The sequence below is a fragment of the Hemitrygon akajei genome, chromosome 4 (assembly GCF_048418815.1).
Source record: "Hemitrygon akajei chromosome 4, sHemAka1.3, whole genome shotgun sequence".
In the NCBI taxonomy this organism is placed as follows: domain Eukaryota; kingdom Metazoa; phylum Chordata; class Chondrichthyes; order Myliobatiformes; family Dasyatidae; genus Hemitrygon; species Hemitrygon akajei.
In genome coordinates, this window is record NC_133127.1 from 102,444,828 (window position 1) to 102,461,756 (window position 16,929).

At 41.9% G+C, this 16,929-nt stretch overlaps 1 protein-coding gene across 3 annotated transcripts in view; it reads right to left on the minus strand.

The window, feature by feature from the left end:
• The window catches only part of cfi (complement factor I), a 245,972-nt gene that overhangs the window by 18,480 nt on the left and 210,563 nt on the right, over positions 1–16,929 (minus strand). For all 3 annotated transcript variants that reach the window (XM_073043136.1, XM_073043135.1, XM_073043134.1), the window contains 2 exons: positions 13,393–13,676; positions 2,288–2,389 (listed from right to left, as the gene is read on the minus strand). In XM_073043136.1, coding sequence (XP_072899237.1) covers positions 2,288–2,389; positions 13,393–13,676 — 386 coding nt within the window. The remainder of the gene's footprint in view (positions 1–2,287; positions 2,390–13,392; positions 13,677–16,929) is intronic.

Consider the following 16,929-nt stretch of genomic DNA (forward strand, 5'->3'; position numbering starts at 1 on the left):
ACTCAGGCCCTCCAGATTTGGCAATATTCTTGTAAATTTTCTCTGTACTCTTTCAACCTTATTTACATCTTTCCTGTAGGTAGGTGACCAGATCTGCACACAACACTCCAAATTCAGCCTCACCAATGTCTTATACAAATTCAACATTACATTCAATCTTATTGAATTTTTTGAAGAGGTTACGAGGAAAGTTGACGATGGTAAAGCAGTGGATGTTGTCTATATGGACTTCAGTAAGGCCTTTGACAAGGTTCCGCATGGAAGGTTAGTTAGAAAGGTTCAATTGTTAGGTATTAATATTGAAGTAGTAAAATGGATTCAACAGCGGCTGGATGGGAGATGCCAGAGAGTAGTGGTGCATAACTGTTTGTCAGGTTGGAGGCCGGTGACTAGTGGTGTGCCTCAGGGATCTGTACTGGGTCCAATGTTGTTTGTCATATACATTAATGATCTGGATTTTGGGGTGATAAATTGGATTAGTAAGTATGCAGATGATACTAAGATAGGTGGCGTTGTGGATAATGAAGTAGGTTTTCAATGCTTGTAGAGAGATTTAGACCAGTTAGAAGAGTGGGCTGAATGATGGCAGATGGAGTTTAATGCTGATAAGTGTGAGGTGCTACATTTTGGTAGGACTAATCAAAATAGGACATACATGGTAAATGGTAGGGCATTGAAGAATGAAGTAGAGCAGAGTGATCTAGGAATAATGGTGCATAGTTCCCTGAAGGTGGAATCTCATGTGGTGAAGAAAGCTTTTGGTATGCTGGCCTTTATAAATCAGTGCATTGAGTATAGGAGTTGGGATATAATGTTAAAATTGTACAAGGCATTGGTAAGGCCAAATTTGGAGTATTATGTACAGTTCTGGTCACTGAATTATTGGAAAGATGTCAACAAAATAGAGAGAGTGCAGAGAAGATTTACTAGAATGTCACCTGGGTTTCAGCACCTAAGTTACAGAGAAAAGTTGAACAAGTTAGGTCTTTATTCTTTGGTGCGTAGAAGGTTGAGGGGGACTTGATAGAGGTATTTAAAATTATGAGGGGGATAGATAGAGTTGACATGGACAGACTTTTTCCATGGAGAGTAGGGGAGATTCAAACAAGAGGACATGAGTTGAGAGTTGGGGGCAAAAGTTTAGGGGTAACACGAGGGGGAACTTCTTTACTCAGAGAGTGGTAGCTGTGTGGAACGAGCTTCCAGTAGAAGTGGTAGAGACAGGTTCGATATTGTCATTTAAAGTAAAATTGGATAGGTATATGGACAGGGAAGGAATGGAGGGTTATGGGCTGAGTGCAGGTAGGTGGGACTAGGTGAGAGTAAGCATTTGGCACGGACTAGAAGGGCTGAGATGGCCTGTTACCGTGCTGTAATTGTTATATGGTTATATATGGTTGTATGGTTATCCCAACTCCTGTACTCAGTACTTTGATTTATGAAGGCCAATGTACCAAAAGCTCTCTTTATGACCCTATCTACCTGTGATGCCACTTTCAATGAATTATGGATCTGTATTCCCAGTGCCCTACTGTTCACTGTATAAGATCTACCCTGTTTGGTCCTACCGAAGTGTAATACCTCCCACCTGGCTGTGTTAAATTCCATCTGCCGTTTTTTAGCCCATTTTCCCAGCTGGTCCAGATCCTGCTGCAAGCCGTGATAATCTTCCTCACCATCCACTGCATCCAGTCTTGGTGTCATCCACATGTCTGATGATACAGTTGACCAGATTATCATCCAGGTCATTGATATAGATGACAACCTTGTTACTAAGGATGATTTAAATATCTCTGCTAGGACCTCAGCAATTTCTGCAGTTGCCTCCTGCAGGGTCCAAGGAAACTATGCTAGGCCCTGGGGGTTTATCTATCCTAATTCACCTCAGGACAGCAAACTCCTCCTCCTCTGTAATCTGGAGTCTCTATGGTTATCATTTCCCATTTTGCTACTCTGTATTGTTTATTCCTTAACTTTCTATATTTCCCTTTAAATGGACCTTCATCAATAAGATCAGTATTTATTTCCCGTCCCTAATCCCTTCAACTGAGTTGTTTGCAGCCATTTCAGAGGGTAATTAAGTGTCAACAAAATTGCTGTCATACTAGACTCTCAAAGGAATCAGCTGGATTAAGTGACGCTGACACGTCACCTTATTCACCAGAAGTCATTTACTGTCTGACTCATTAGCACCCCAGATCAGACAATAAAGACTCAAGTCTTCTGGGTCTGTACAGTAAAAGACCAACCCTGCTTTTCCTGAATGAGATCGAAGTTTTAATCTTACCTGCACATTCCATTCCTTCAAAAAATGCAGATTTGTAAATTGCCAAACAGTTTTCAATTATGTCAACCTCAGCCCAACGTAGAATGCTTACTCTGGTGTTTCCTATAATTGGAAATTGCAGCAAAATGACATCACAATTCAATCTTCCACAAGATGTTTAATATAATTTTGCAGATTGACAATTTAATACTTGAACAAAGCTAGTTAAAATGGGGTTAAAGGAATTTTAAAGAATTGTTCACTGGTTTACATAACTTAGTGTATAGTTCAGAGACCTTACAAATTTTTTGATAGGGATTGCAAATAATTACAGTCATCCAGGGCTGAGTCCTGAAATCTTGTCCAAACTTCGGGCATCTTAAAGCATTTCTATATAAACTGGCATTGGAAGAATTTGAACAATGAGACACGTTTTGATGAGCACACAAGTTCATTGCAAGGGCACTCTCTGAGATTGGTTAAACTGTTCAGATCATGGCTGTCTCTGAGCTGATTATGTGACAGCTTATTTTCTTTGATACTGACACCCAGTTCTTCTCAGCTCATCAGCTGCCAAAAGTGCCATTCATGTGTTTCGTAAAACCATAAGACATAGGAGCAGAATTTGGACACATGCTGAACCAATCTCCAAACTTCTACTCTTCGGTGAACCTGAGGACATCTAAACTTCTGTTGCCTGTATCTTAACTTCCTTTATTCCAGATATAACATTTTTGTCCCCGCTGCCCATTGTCTTACCCATCCTAACTCAGTAATCTCTTCCAACCGTGCAAATCTCTAATACAGTGGATTCTGGTTAATTGGGACACATTGGGACCAATACATTTTTACTGAATTAAGCAGCTGCACCAATTAGCTGAAGTTTCATAGAACTGGGTAAAAAGATATAAAAAACACAAACTACCAGTTAATTGAGTAACAAATTATGTATTTAAATGAAATACAGAACAAATTAGAACATTACCAATACTACTACAGTACTATAAAATTGTGTATTAGTTCCTAATTGTTATTAACAGAGAAATTCATCCAGTGTGCCTGTATGCTACCTCATTCCTTTGATTGACTGTAAATGAACAAACACATCGTAGCCACTTCATGTAGATAATGAACTGCCTTCACACAAAGCTGTGATTATTGCGTCCTCCAAATCTTCATTTTCATTGGAACATTCAAGGTAATTACTGACACCTTCAAATTCCTTGTAGTTTCTAACTTGTTGAAACATAGAAACCCTACAGTGCAATACAGGCCCTTCAGCCCACAAAGTTGTGCCAAACATGACCCTACCTTAGAAATTACTAGACTTACCTATAGCCCTCTATTTTTCTAAGCTTCATGTACCTATCCAAAAGTCTCTTAAAAGACCCTATCGTATCCGCCTCCACCACCATTGCTGGCAGCCCATTCCACGCACTCACCACTCTCTGCAAAAAACTTACCCCTGACATCTCCTCTGTATCTACTCCCCAGCACCTTAAAACTGTGTCATCTTGTGGCAACCATTTCAACCCTGGGAAAAAGCCTCTGACTATCCACACGATCTACGATTCTCATCATCTTATACACCTCTATCAGGTCACCTCTCATCCTCTTTCGCTCCAAGGAGAAAAGGCCGAGTTCACTCAACCTGTTTTCATGAGGCACTGTATGCCTTCGTAACCACAGAGTCAACCTGCGCAGCTGCTTTGAGCGTCCTATGGACTTGGACCCCAAGATCCTTCTGATCCTCCACACTGTTAATAGTCTTACCATTAATACTATATTCTGCCATCATATTTGACTTACCAAAATGAACCACTTTACACTTATCTGGGTTCAACTCCATCTGCCACTTCTCACAACACACACAAAATGCTGGTAGAACACAGCAGGCCAGGCAGCATCTATAAGGAGAAGCACTGTCGATGTTTCAGGACGTTTTGGCAATCCCTTGGATCCCATGCCTCCTTAATAAGCCTTGCATGGAGTATCTTATCCAATGCCTTGCTGAAATCCATTTACACTACATCTACTGCTCTTCCTTCATCAATGTGTTTAGTCACATCCTCAAAAATTCTATCAGGCTCATAAGGCAGGACCTGCCCTTGACAAAGACATATGACAATTCCTAATCATATTATACCTCTCCAAATGTTCATAAATCCTGCTTCTCAGGATCTTCTCCATCAACTTACCAACCACTAAAGTAAGACTCACTGGTCTATAATTTCCTGGGCTATCTCTACTCCCTTTCTTGAACAAAGGAACAACATTCGCAACCCTCCAATCCTCCAGAACCTCTCCCGTCCCCATTGATGATGCAGAGATCATTGTCAGAGGCTCAGCAATCTCCTCCCTCACCTCCCACAATAGCCTGGGGTACATCTCATCCGGTCCCTCGACTTATCCAACTTGATGTTTTCCAAAAGCTGCAGCACATCCTCTTTCTTAATATCTACATGCTCAAGCTTTTCAGTCTGAAGTAGAGAAATAATTTTTTTATCACTTGTCGAAGAGATGGAGAGCAACAGAATCACAGGGGGTAGCTTATTTCTCGCTATCAATCAGTGGCAAAATTCACTGCGTTTTGAGCACAAGCACACACATCTGACTCTATTTATTACTAATACACGCAGGATGCTGCAGGGTGTCAGCAGGCCAGGCAGCGTCTATGGAAAACAGTAAACAGTCGATGGTTTGGACCAAGACCATCAGGACTGAAAGGGTCTCGGCCCAAAATGTCAACTGTTTATGCTTTTCCATAGATGCTGCCCGGCCTGCTGAGTTCCTCCAGCATTTTGTGTGTATTACTTTGATTTCCAGCATCTGCAGATATTCTTGTTTGTGATTCGACTATTTAGAAACTGTTTGCTTTAAGCATGGTGTAGCGTTAACGGCCACACAAGTGCACCTGTCTGATGCTAGTTAAAAACTGTACGGAACCAGTCTTCTGCCCCAATTAAGTTGCACAGTATCTGAAATAAACAAACAATTATTTTCTCAATTAGTGTTTGACCTTTAAGAGTTGTCCCAAATAGCTGGCTGCCCTAATTAACCAGAATCCACTGTAGAACAATCCTCTAATTGTTATCTCAAAACCATCTCTAAATTTAATCATCACAGCACCTTCACCCATACTTTTGCTTGCTTGGGACCTTAATCTGTGTGTCTTCTTGAACCCCACTGCTTCAGTTTCTCCCTTCCATCATTTGAAACCTTTGCCTTTGCCCATACTTTTAACTCTCTGTCTTTGTACTTCCTGTAAGTATAGCACTTGATAATACTTTCTCACAAAGCACATAGCTTAATTACATTAAAAATGTCAGAGAATTCTGTTGTTGCAATGTTTCACCAAGCCATCCTACTAAGAATAAGTAGGGTTGGCTTCACCCTTCCCACCTCTGTTTAAACCAGAAGGTGCCAGCTTTGTGATAGGTTAGATTTGGATTTGTGATTTTCATAATTGCAGAAGTTGATTTGTTTTATTTTGGGCTATCCTACAGCAAATTAAGACGTAAGACTGCTAAATCACTAAATGATTTAGATGATGGGCAGATGAGAAGATGAGAAGGAGATAAAAGTGGGGGGAGTGTGGAGCAGAGAGAAAGACAGAAAGAGACGGGGTAGAGAAAGAAGAGGAGAGGGGAAGGGAATGGGCAGCCAGTGCAGAGTACTCCTGTGGCCATTCCTCTCAATAATAAGTTTGCCACTTTGGATACGTTGAGGGGGATGAGCGACTGGGGGGAGCTGCAACAACTTGGGTCTCTGGCACTGAGTCTGGCGTTATGGCTCAGAAGGGAATGGGAAGATGGAGTACTGCAGTTGTGATAGGGGATTCCACTATTAGAGGAGTGGAACAAGATACTGTGGACCTGAAAGAGAAACCAGGATGGTATGTGGCCTCCCCACTGCCAGGGTTAGAGATGTCTAGGACTGGGTCCACCTCTTTCTAAAGGAGGAGGAGAGTGGCCAGAAGTTTTGGTGCTTATTGGCACCAATGGCATAGGTAGAAAAAGGGAGGAGGCCCTGAAGAGAGAATTAAGGAAGCTAGATAGAAAGCTGAAAAACATGACCTCCAGAATAATAATCTCTTGATTGCTGCCTGTGCCACGTGCCGGTGAGGGTAAGAATAGGATGATGTGGCAGATGAATGCGTGGCTGAGGCACAGGTGCAGAGGGCTGGGATCTCTTCTGGGGAAAGTACCACCTGTACAAAAAGGACGGATTACACCTGAACCCGAGGGGGACCAATACCCTTACTGGCAGGTTTGCTAGAGGTTTTGAGGAGGGTTTAAACTAATTTGGCAGAGGGGGAGGAATTGAAGTGAAAGGGCTGAAGACAGAACAGTTGATACACAACTAGGTGCAGTGTGTACTGAGCATGTCAGAAAGGACAGGCAGATGATAGGGCAAAACTGTAATCAGTGGGATGAATTGCAGTGTAACATGGGGACAAAATCCAAAATGATAATTAAATGAGGACTGAAGGTGTTATATTTGAATGTGCATGGTATGTGGAATAAGGTTAACAATCTTGTAGTGCAGTTAGGGATTAGTAGATATGACATTGTGGACATCACTGAATTGGCTGAAAGAAGAGTGGAGTTAGGAACTGAACATCTAAGGACACACATCCTTGGATGTTAAAGGATACACATGCTTGGATTGAAAGGACAGGCAGGTAGGCAGAGGGGGAATCTTGGGAAAAAAAATAAATCAAATACTTAGAAAGAGGTGAAATAGACTGGAAGATGTAAAATCCTTGTGGGTAGAGTTAGGAAACTGCAAGGGTGAAAAGACCCTGATGGGTGTTAAATCCAGGCCTCCGAACAGTAGCCAGGAAGCAAGTTACAAATTACAATGGGAAATAGAAAAGGTATATCAAAAGGACAATGTTGCGATAGTCATGGGGATTTCAATATGCAGGTAGATTCAGAAAATCAGGTTGGTGCTGGATTCCAAGAGGGAAAATTTGTAGAATCCCTATGAGATGGCTTTTTAGAGCAACTTGTGGTTGAGCCCACTAGGGAAAATGCTATTCTGGATTAGGTGTTGTGTAATGAACTGGAATTGATTAGAGATCTTAAGGTAAAGGAATCCTTAGGAGCCAGTGAACATAATACGATAGATCTCACCCTGCAATTTGAGAGGGAGAAGCTAAAGTCAGATGTATTAGTATTATGAGTGGAGTAAAGGGAATTACAGAGTGAGAGAGGAGCTGGCCAAAATTGATTGTAAGGGAACACCAGCAGGGATGACAGTAAAATAACAATGGTTAAAGTTTCTGGGAGCAACTCAGAAGGCGAAGAAAAGTTATATCCCTAAGATAAAGAAGAATACTAAAGGGAGGGTGAGGCATCCATTGTTGACAAAGGAAGTCAAAGCATAAAAGCAAAAGAGAGGACATACTGTATAATAGAGCAACGATAAGTAGGAAATTAGAGGATTGTGGAACTTTTAGCAACCAACAGAGGGCAATTAAAAAAACCATAAGGGGGGAAAAGTTGAAATATGAAGGTAAACTAGCCAATAATATCAAAGAGGATACAAAAGCTTTGTTCTTATCTATAAAGACTAAGAGAAAGGTGAGAGTAAGACCATAGGATCATAAGATATAGGAGCAGAAGTAGGCCATTCGGCCGATCAAGTCTGCTCCACCATTCAATCATGGGTTGATCTAATTCTTCCAGTCATTCCCACTCCCCTGCCTTCTGTCCATACCTTTTGATGCTCTGGCTAATCAAGAACCTATCTATCTCTGCCTTAAATACACCCAATGTCTTGGGCTCAACAACCACTTATGGCAACAAATTCCACAGATTTACCACCCTCTCACTGAAGTCCACATCTCTGTTTATCCACATCGCTGTTCTAAATGGATGTTCTTCATTCCTGAAGTCGTACCCTCTTGTCCTAGACTCCCCTACCATGAGAAATAACTTTGCCATTTCTAATCTGGTCAGGTCTTTTAACATTTCTATGAGATCCCCCCTAATTCTCCTGAAATCCAGGGAACACAGCCCAAGAGCTGCTAGACGTTCCTCATATGGTAACCCTTTCATTTCTGGAATCATTCTTGTGAATCTTCTCTGAACCCTCTCCAATGTCAGTATATCCTTTCTAAAATAAGAAGCCCAAAACGACACACAATAAATATTGTGTAGATGTTGGACTGGTGGAAAATGAAGCAGGAGAAGTCTCAATAGGGAACAAGGAAATGGCAGACAAACTGAATAAATAGTTTGCATCAGTCTTCATGGTGGAAGACTCTAACAGTATGCTGGAAATTCGAGAGTGTCAGGGTCAGAAGTGAATACAATAACTATTACTAGGAAGAAGATGCTTGGGAAGCTGAAAGGTCTGAACCAGATGGACTACACCCCACAGTTCTGACAGAGGTGGCTGGGGAGATTGAGGAGGCATTGGTAATGATCTTTCAAGAATCACTGGATTCTGGCATGGTTCCAGAAGAGTGGAAAAATGCAAATGTCACTCCACTCTTCAAGATGAGAGGGAGGGAAAAGAAAGGATATTATACACCAGTTGACCTGACCTCAGTGGTTAGGATGATGTTGGAGTGATTTCTTAAGGATGAGGTCTCAGGGTACTTGGAGGAACAGGATAAAATAGGCCAAAGTCAGCATGGTTTCTTTAAGGGAAAACCTTGCCTGACAAATCAATTGGAATTCTTTGAGGAAATAATGAGCAGGATGGATAAAGGAGAATCAATGGATACGGTATACTTTGATTTTCAGAAGGCCTTTGACAAGGTGGCGCACATGAAGCTGCTTAAAAAGATAAGAACCAGGAAAGATACAAGCATGAAAAAGAGATTGGCTGATTAGCTGGAGGCAAAGAGTGGGAGTAAGGGGAGTCTTTTCTGGTTGGCTGCCAGTGACTAGTGCTGTTCCACAAGGGTCTTTGTTGGACCCACTTCTTTTTACATTATTTGTCAGTAACTTGGATGACAGAATTGATGGCTTTGTGGCCAGGTTTACACCCAATATAAAAAGTAGGTGGAGGGGCAGATAGTGGAGAGGCTACGGAAGGACTTAGACAGATTAGGAGAATGGGCAAAGAAACGGCAGATGGAATATAGTGTCGGGAACTGATTGGTCATGCACTTTGATAAAAGGAATAAAAGCATAGACTATTTCTAAAGGGGGTGAGAAATTTCAAAAATCAGGGGTGCAAAGGGACTTGGGAGTCCTCATGCAGGATTCCCTAAAGGTTAGCTTGCAGGCTGAATCAGTGGTGAGGAAGGCAAATGCAACGTTAACACTATTTTCAGAAGGACTAGAACGTAGTAGCAAGAATGTGATGCTGAAGTTATGTAAGGCCCTGGTGAGGCCTCACTTAAAGCATCATGAGCAGATTGGAACCCTTTTCTAAGAAAGCATTTGCTGACATTGGAGGAGATTCAGAGCAGGTTCACAGGAATGATTTCAAGAATGAAAGGTTTATCGTATGAGGAGAGTTAGATGGCTCTCGGCCTGTACTCACTGGTATGCATGAGGATCTCATTGAAACTTATCGAATGTTGAAAAGCCTCAATAGAATGGATGTGTTTCCTATGGTAGGGGAGTCTAGGACCAGAGGCACAGTTTCAGAATAGAGGGACATCCATTTAGAATGGAAATAAGAAGGAATTTCTTTAGCCAGAGGACAATGAATGCTGCAGGCAGTTGTGTAGACCAGGTCACTGGGTGTCTGTGATTTCTACTGCTCCCTGGCTCTCCGGCCACGTTTCTTATCAGAGCTTGTTAGCATAATTCAGAGTTTTGACCTGAACTGTCAATACTTTGTTTCTCCCATAGATGATGCATAACCTGTTGAGTTGCTTCCACAGACTGCAGCTATATTGTCCATAACTGAAATAGTGTATGTGTACTTTTAACAACGTGTGAATACACTTGTAAATATCAAACACAAGGTACACTGCAGATGCTGGGGTCAAAGCAACACGCACAACACGCTGGAGGAACTCAGTGGGTCGGGCAGCATCTGTGGAAACGAACAGTCAATGTTTTGGGCCGAGACCCTTTGTCGGGACTGAAGAGGGAGGGGGCAGGGGCTCTATAAAGAAGGTGAGCGGAGGGTGGGAAGGAGAAGGCTGGTAGGTGCCAGGTGAAAAACCAGTAAGAGGAAAGATCAAGGGGTGGGGGAGGGGAAGCAGGGAGGGGATAGGCAGACAGATACACATACTTTATTGATCCTGAGGGAAATTGGGTTTCGTTACAGTCACACCAACCAAGAATAGTGTAGAAATATAGCAATATAAAACCATAAATAATTAAATAATGATAAGTAAATTATGCCAAGTGGAAATTAGTCCAGGACCAGCCTATTGGCTCAGGGTGTCTGACACTCCAAGGGAGGAGTTGTAAAGTTTGATGGCCACAGGCAGGAATGACTTCCTATGACGCCCAGTTTTGCATCTCAACACTGGATAGGCAGGAAAGGTGAAGAAGGAATGTAAGGGGAAAGCACTATGGGTAGTAGAAGAAGGCAGAATCATGAGAGAGGTGATAGGCAGCTAGAAGAGGAGACAGAGTGAAACTGGGATGGGGGAAGGGAGAGGGAGGGAATTACCAGAAGTTGGAGAATTCAATGTTCATGCCAAGGGGCTGGAGACTACCCAGACGGTAGATGAGGTGTTGCTCCTCCAACCTGAGTTTGGCCTCATCATGGCAGTAGAGGAGGCCATGTATGGACATATCCGAATGGGAATGTGAAGCAGAGTGAAGTGGGTGGCAACCAGGAGATCCTGTCTGTTGTGGCGGACGGAGCGGAGGTGCTCGACGAAGCGGTCTCCTAATCTGCATCCGGTCTTGCCGATGTAGAGGAGGCCGCACTGGGAGCACCAGATGCAATAGATTACCCCAACAGACTCACAAGTGAAGTGTTGTCTCACCTGGAAGGACTGTTTGGGGCCCTGAATGGTGGTAAGAGAGGAGGTGTAGGGGCAGGTGTAGCACTTACGCTTGCAGGGATAAGTGCCAGGTGGGAGATCTGTGGGGAGGGACGTGTGGACCAGGCAGTCGTGGAGGGAACGATCCCTGCGAAAAGCAGAGAGGGGTAGAGAGGGAAAGATGTCCTTAGTGGTGGGGTCCTGTTGAAAGTGGCAGAAGTTGCGGAGGATAATATGCTGGATCTGGAGGCTGGTGGGGTGGTAGGTGAGGACAAGGGGGACACGGTCCCTGTTGTGGTGATGGGAGGATGGGATGAGGGCTGAAGTGCGGGAAATGGAGGAGATGCGGGTGAGAGCATCATTGATGACGGCAGAAGGGAAACCACGATTCTTAAAGAAAGAGGACATTTGGGATGTCCTGGAACGGAAAGCCTCATCCTTGGAGCAGATGCGGCGGAGATGGAGGAACTGGGAATAGGGAATAGAATTTTTTGCATTTGGCATGGCGGGAAGAGTTATAGTCAAGGTGGTTATGAGAGTCAGTGGGTTTATAGAAGATGTCAGTGGACAGTCTGCCTCCAGAGATGGAAACCGAGAGATCAAGAAAGGGGAGAGAAGTGTCCGAGATGGACCAAGTGAATTTGAGGGCTGGGTGGAAGTTAGAGGCAAAGTTGATGAAATTGACAAGCTCAGCATGGGTGCAGGAAGCAGCACCAATGTAGTCGTCAATGTATCGAAGGAAAAGTTGGGGAGCAGTACTGGTATAGTTTTGGAGCATAGACCGTTCCACATAACCAACGAAGAGGCAGGCATAGCTGGGGCCCATGCGAGTGCCCATAGCTATACCCTTGGTCTGAAGAAAGTGGGAAGAGCCAAAAGAGAAGTTATTAAGTGTGAGTACCAGTTCTGCCAACCGGAGGAGTGTGGTGGTGTTGGAGAACTGGTGAGGTCTATTATCAAGAAAGTAGCGGAGGCTTTGAGGCCTTCTTGATGGGGAGTGGAAGTGTATAAGGATTGAAAATGAAGTGGTCGGGACCGGGGAACTGGAAGTTATTGAAGAGGTAGAGGGCATGGGATGTATCCCGGATGTAGGTGGGGAGGGACTGAACCATGGGCGACAAAATGGAGTCCAGGTAGGACTATTAATGTATATTTACAGACCTGAAAGATTTTAGGTGTGCGCTTTGTACATGTTACTGTTCAAGCCTTCCTGTGTGTGTATAATTCTGGATGTGTTTTTGTATGTTACAATGTGAATATACACTTGCTTGTATGCTTGCATTTGTGCACATGCGTGTGTGAGCAAATATATTGGGAAGAGTTTAAAGAGGAAAGGGGAATCAGAGGAAAGTGCTATGGAACCAAAATATTTTGCCCACTTTTATCATTTATTGTCAGTAAGGGCCTTTTGTGACTTTTCTTTATGTAGATTTTTAGATTATAATTAGGAACAGTGATTTCTTGATTATGGACATATATTCTGAAGGATTTCAATTTCTCTTGTTTGTTATTAGTTTGAGCAACATCAGACAACAGAAGTGAAAGTTAACCATAAAGTATTAAAGCCACATTTGGGCATATCTCAAAGTCAGTTGACAGTCTTGAAGGGAAGGAACCAGAAATCAGAAATATATAAGAAACAAAACTCTGAAACACTAATTACAGAATTAGAAACATAGAGAACCTACAGCACAATACAGACCCTTCAGCCCACAATGCTGTGCTGAATATGTCCTTACCTTAGAAATTACCTAGGGTTACCCATAGCCCTCTATTTTTCTAAGCTCCATGTACCTATCCAGGAGTCTCTTAGAAGACCCAATTGTATCCACTTCCACCACCGTCACTGGCAGCCCATTCCATGTTCTCACCAGTCTCTGCGTAAAAACTTACCCTGACATCTCCTCTGTACCTACTTGCAAGCACCTTAAACCTGTGCCCTCTCATACTAGCCATTTCAGCCTTGGGGAAAAAGCCTCTGACTAACCACACGATCAGTGTTTCTCATTATCTTATACACCTCTATCAGGTCACCTCTCATCCTCCGTTGCTCCAAGGAGAAAAGACCAAGTTCACTCAACCTATTCTCATAAGACATGCTCTCCAATCCAGGCAAAGTTAAATTTCTCTTTAAGTCATTAGTGACAATTTTGTCAAAAATGCTTCTTTTTAAAGTAAAATCTTCAGGATATTTAGCACGTAGTAAAGTTACCTTTTGCTTGACCCCAGCCTGAAATGATACAAGTTTTGTTAGGTCGGAATAAGTACTCAGTCCAGGGAACACAGACTGGTAGAACATCTTCACTCAGTGGAATGCATTCTTCGTTTTTATAAACATGTTCTATTTTTAATAGGGCAATGTCATTCTCATATGTTTTGGAATTGTATTTATAGTGAACAATGATCTTCTCGATTGGTAAAATGTCTTCACTCTTCGAAATATTTCTTTTATTATACTTTCCAATCCTCACTACATAGTTCGTTATCTGGTGGGATCTAGAATAAGAATGAAATGCAGCATAAAACATCTGTAATGCATCACAAATCTTGTCAAATACAGCATTATACTAATGAAATGGGACTGTAATGCTGGATAAATAGCATATTCTGCATATTCCCAGTCTCCAAGGTCTTTTAATGATTACTTTATTCTTTTTGGGCTGCTAACTATCCTAATTACTGATATAAATTCCTATCCAGTCCTGAAGAAGGGCTTTGGTCTCAAAACGTTGACTGTTAATTCATTTCCATAGATGCTGCCTGACCTGCTGAGTTCCTGAGTTGTGTGTGTTGTTTTGGATTTCCAGCATCTGCAGATTTTCTCTTATTTGTAAGGTCCATTTGTCCATCCACAGAATGGAAGCCATTGGAAAAATTGCCAATCACAAAAATGATGGTAAATTAATTATTTGAGCAAAGAGTGCATTTTAATGTAGGATGTCAACATATGGGCAGAGGAAATAAAATATGAAAAATATTTTTATATTGCCTCAGATTGTTTTTAAATTAAAGGAAAACTGACACAAACCAAACAACAACTGATTGGCCTTGAGTCATTTAGTAACTCTGTATGTATTTGGAATCTGGGTGAAGATCAGCTTGCATTTTAAGTATCAGATAAATCAGGCAACGTATTTTGCTGTTATAATTAGATTTCATTGCCCAAATGTAAATAGAAAAAAGGAGAATTTAACATTGACCTGTATCATGTTTGAACTAAGAATATTTTCAGTCAGAATATTCGGTTTGCATTCATTGTGGTCAGTTATACCAGACACCCATGGGGTTAGCATCTGCTGATGGATTCTTCCTGAAGCAGACATTGTAGGTATGGCAGAAGATTAGCTTCCTACACTCATGGAAACAGTTTTACTGGCAGTCCTTAAAAGAGCTTCTAATATCCACGTCAAAACATATTCATACATCAGTTTAAAAAAAGTTTCCGCCGGATTCTTCTCTTTCCCTTGTGTTCACTTCCTCAAATCCTATTGACACTTTATTTCACAGACGAGTTTCCAGAACTTGTTATTCTAAAATCAATGAGACATGAAACCAGTTTTTGTCAGGCCTTGACAACAGATGTTCAGCATTAGAAATGCTCAATTTATGTTAAGGGGTAAAGATTCCTACATTCTGCACCGTAGTTGCTCCAGATTTTAGCATCTGTAGTCTCTTGTGACTACCAACTACCTTGTTGCTTGTACATCTTCCCATCATCTGCCTCTATATCTGTTTCTCTCTCTGTTGCTGGCTACTGGGATGGCTATTGTTTAGCCCTATCATTGTGATTGCACCTTTCCTATTTCTAATATTATAACCATATAACCATATAACAATTACAGCATGGAAACAGGCCGAATGCTTACTCTCACCTAGTCCCGCTGACCCGCACTCAGCCCATAACCCTCCATTCCTTTCCTGTCCATATACCTATCCAATTTTACTTTAAATGACAATACTGAACCTGCCTCTACCACTTCTACTGGAAGTTCATTCCACACAGCTACCACTCTCTGAGTAAAGAAATTCCCCCTCGTGTTACCCTTAAACTTTTGCCCCCTATCTCTCAACTCATGTCCTCTTGTTTGAATCTCCTCTACTCTCAATGGAAAAAGCCTATCCATGTCAACTCTATCTATCCCCCTCATAATTTTAAATACCTCTATCAAATCCCCCCTCAACCTTCTATGCTCCAAAGAATAAAGACCTAACTTGTTCAATCTTTCCATGTAACTTAGGTGCTGAAACCCAGGTAACATTCTAGTAAATCTTCTCTGTTTTGTTGACATCTTTCCTATAATTCGGTGACCAGAACTGTACACAATACTCCAAATTTGGCCTTACCAATGCCTTGTACAATTTTAACATTACATCCCAACTCCTATACTCAATGCTCTGATTTATAAAGGCCAACATACCAAAAGCTTTCTTCACCACCCTATCCACATGAGATTCCACCTTCAGGGAACTATGCACCATTATTCCTAGATCACTCTGTTCTACTGCATTCTTCAATGCCCTACCATTTACCATGTATGTCCTATTTGGATTATTCCTACCAAAATGTAGCACCTCACACTTATCAGCATTAAACTCCATCTGCCATCGTTCAGCCCACTCTTCTAACTGGCCTAAATCTCTCTGCATTGACTGAGTCTTCCTGGATGTTCTCTATACATGCCATTGTGACATTCCCATTGATCAATAATACTATTCTCCCAGCTCTTTTACACCCCCCTCTATTGCATTGGAAACATCTAAACCCTAGAATGATATCTTATATCTCACTCAAACAAATACCTGTACTGGCCAGGACATCAAAGTTCAATGTACTAACTTAGACCCTAACTTCAGTTAACTTATCCATAATATTTGATTGAGATGTGGAACCAGAAAGAGAGAGTTGTACTTAACAGGTATTTTCTAATTTCAGCTTGACTAATCAATGGAATATAATATTTTATATTCACAAAATATGTGAGATATGAAAATTAAATGTGTTAATCAGAGGCAGTTATCAAATATTTCCAGGAAACAAGCTGCACTTTGAAAATCGTAGAATAAGGAGTGCAGGGTAATTAACATATTGTCATTGCGCCTATATTGATGCTTAAAATTCATTTGATTAAGTCCGCAGTAAGAAAATTGCGGCAATGTTAAAATACATTAAAATACATTTAGAGAACTGCAAAATGGATAAAATTAAAAATAAGTACAGTCAGTCAGAAGAAACAATCACAGGTGGTATCCACTGGACCTTTGTGTGTGTCTACCAGCATAGTTTGAATGGAGAATGCATTGATGAGGGTAGGGCAGTGGATGTGGTCTACATGGACTTTAGCAAGGCATTTGACAAGGTCCCTCATGAGAGACTCATCCAGAAATTCATGAGGCATGGGATAAGTGGAACCTTGGCTGCTTGGATAAAACTTGGCTTAAAGGAAGAAAGCCGAGGGTAGTTGTGGAAGGAAAGTACTCTGCCTGGAGGTCGGTGACTAGTGGAGTGCTGCAGGAATCTGTCCTGGGATCCCTGCTATTTGTGATTTTTATAAATGACCTGGATGTAGAGGCAGAAGGATGGGTGAGTAAGTTTGTGGATGACACGAAGATTGGAGGAGTTGTGGATAGAGCTGCAGGTTGTTGTAGGTTGCAAGAGGATATAGACAGGCTGCAGAGTTGGGCAGAAAAATGGTAGATGGAGTTCAATCCGGACAAGTGTGAGGTGATGCATTTTGGAAGGACAAACCAG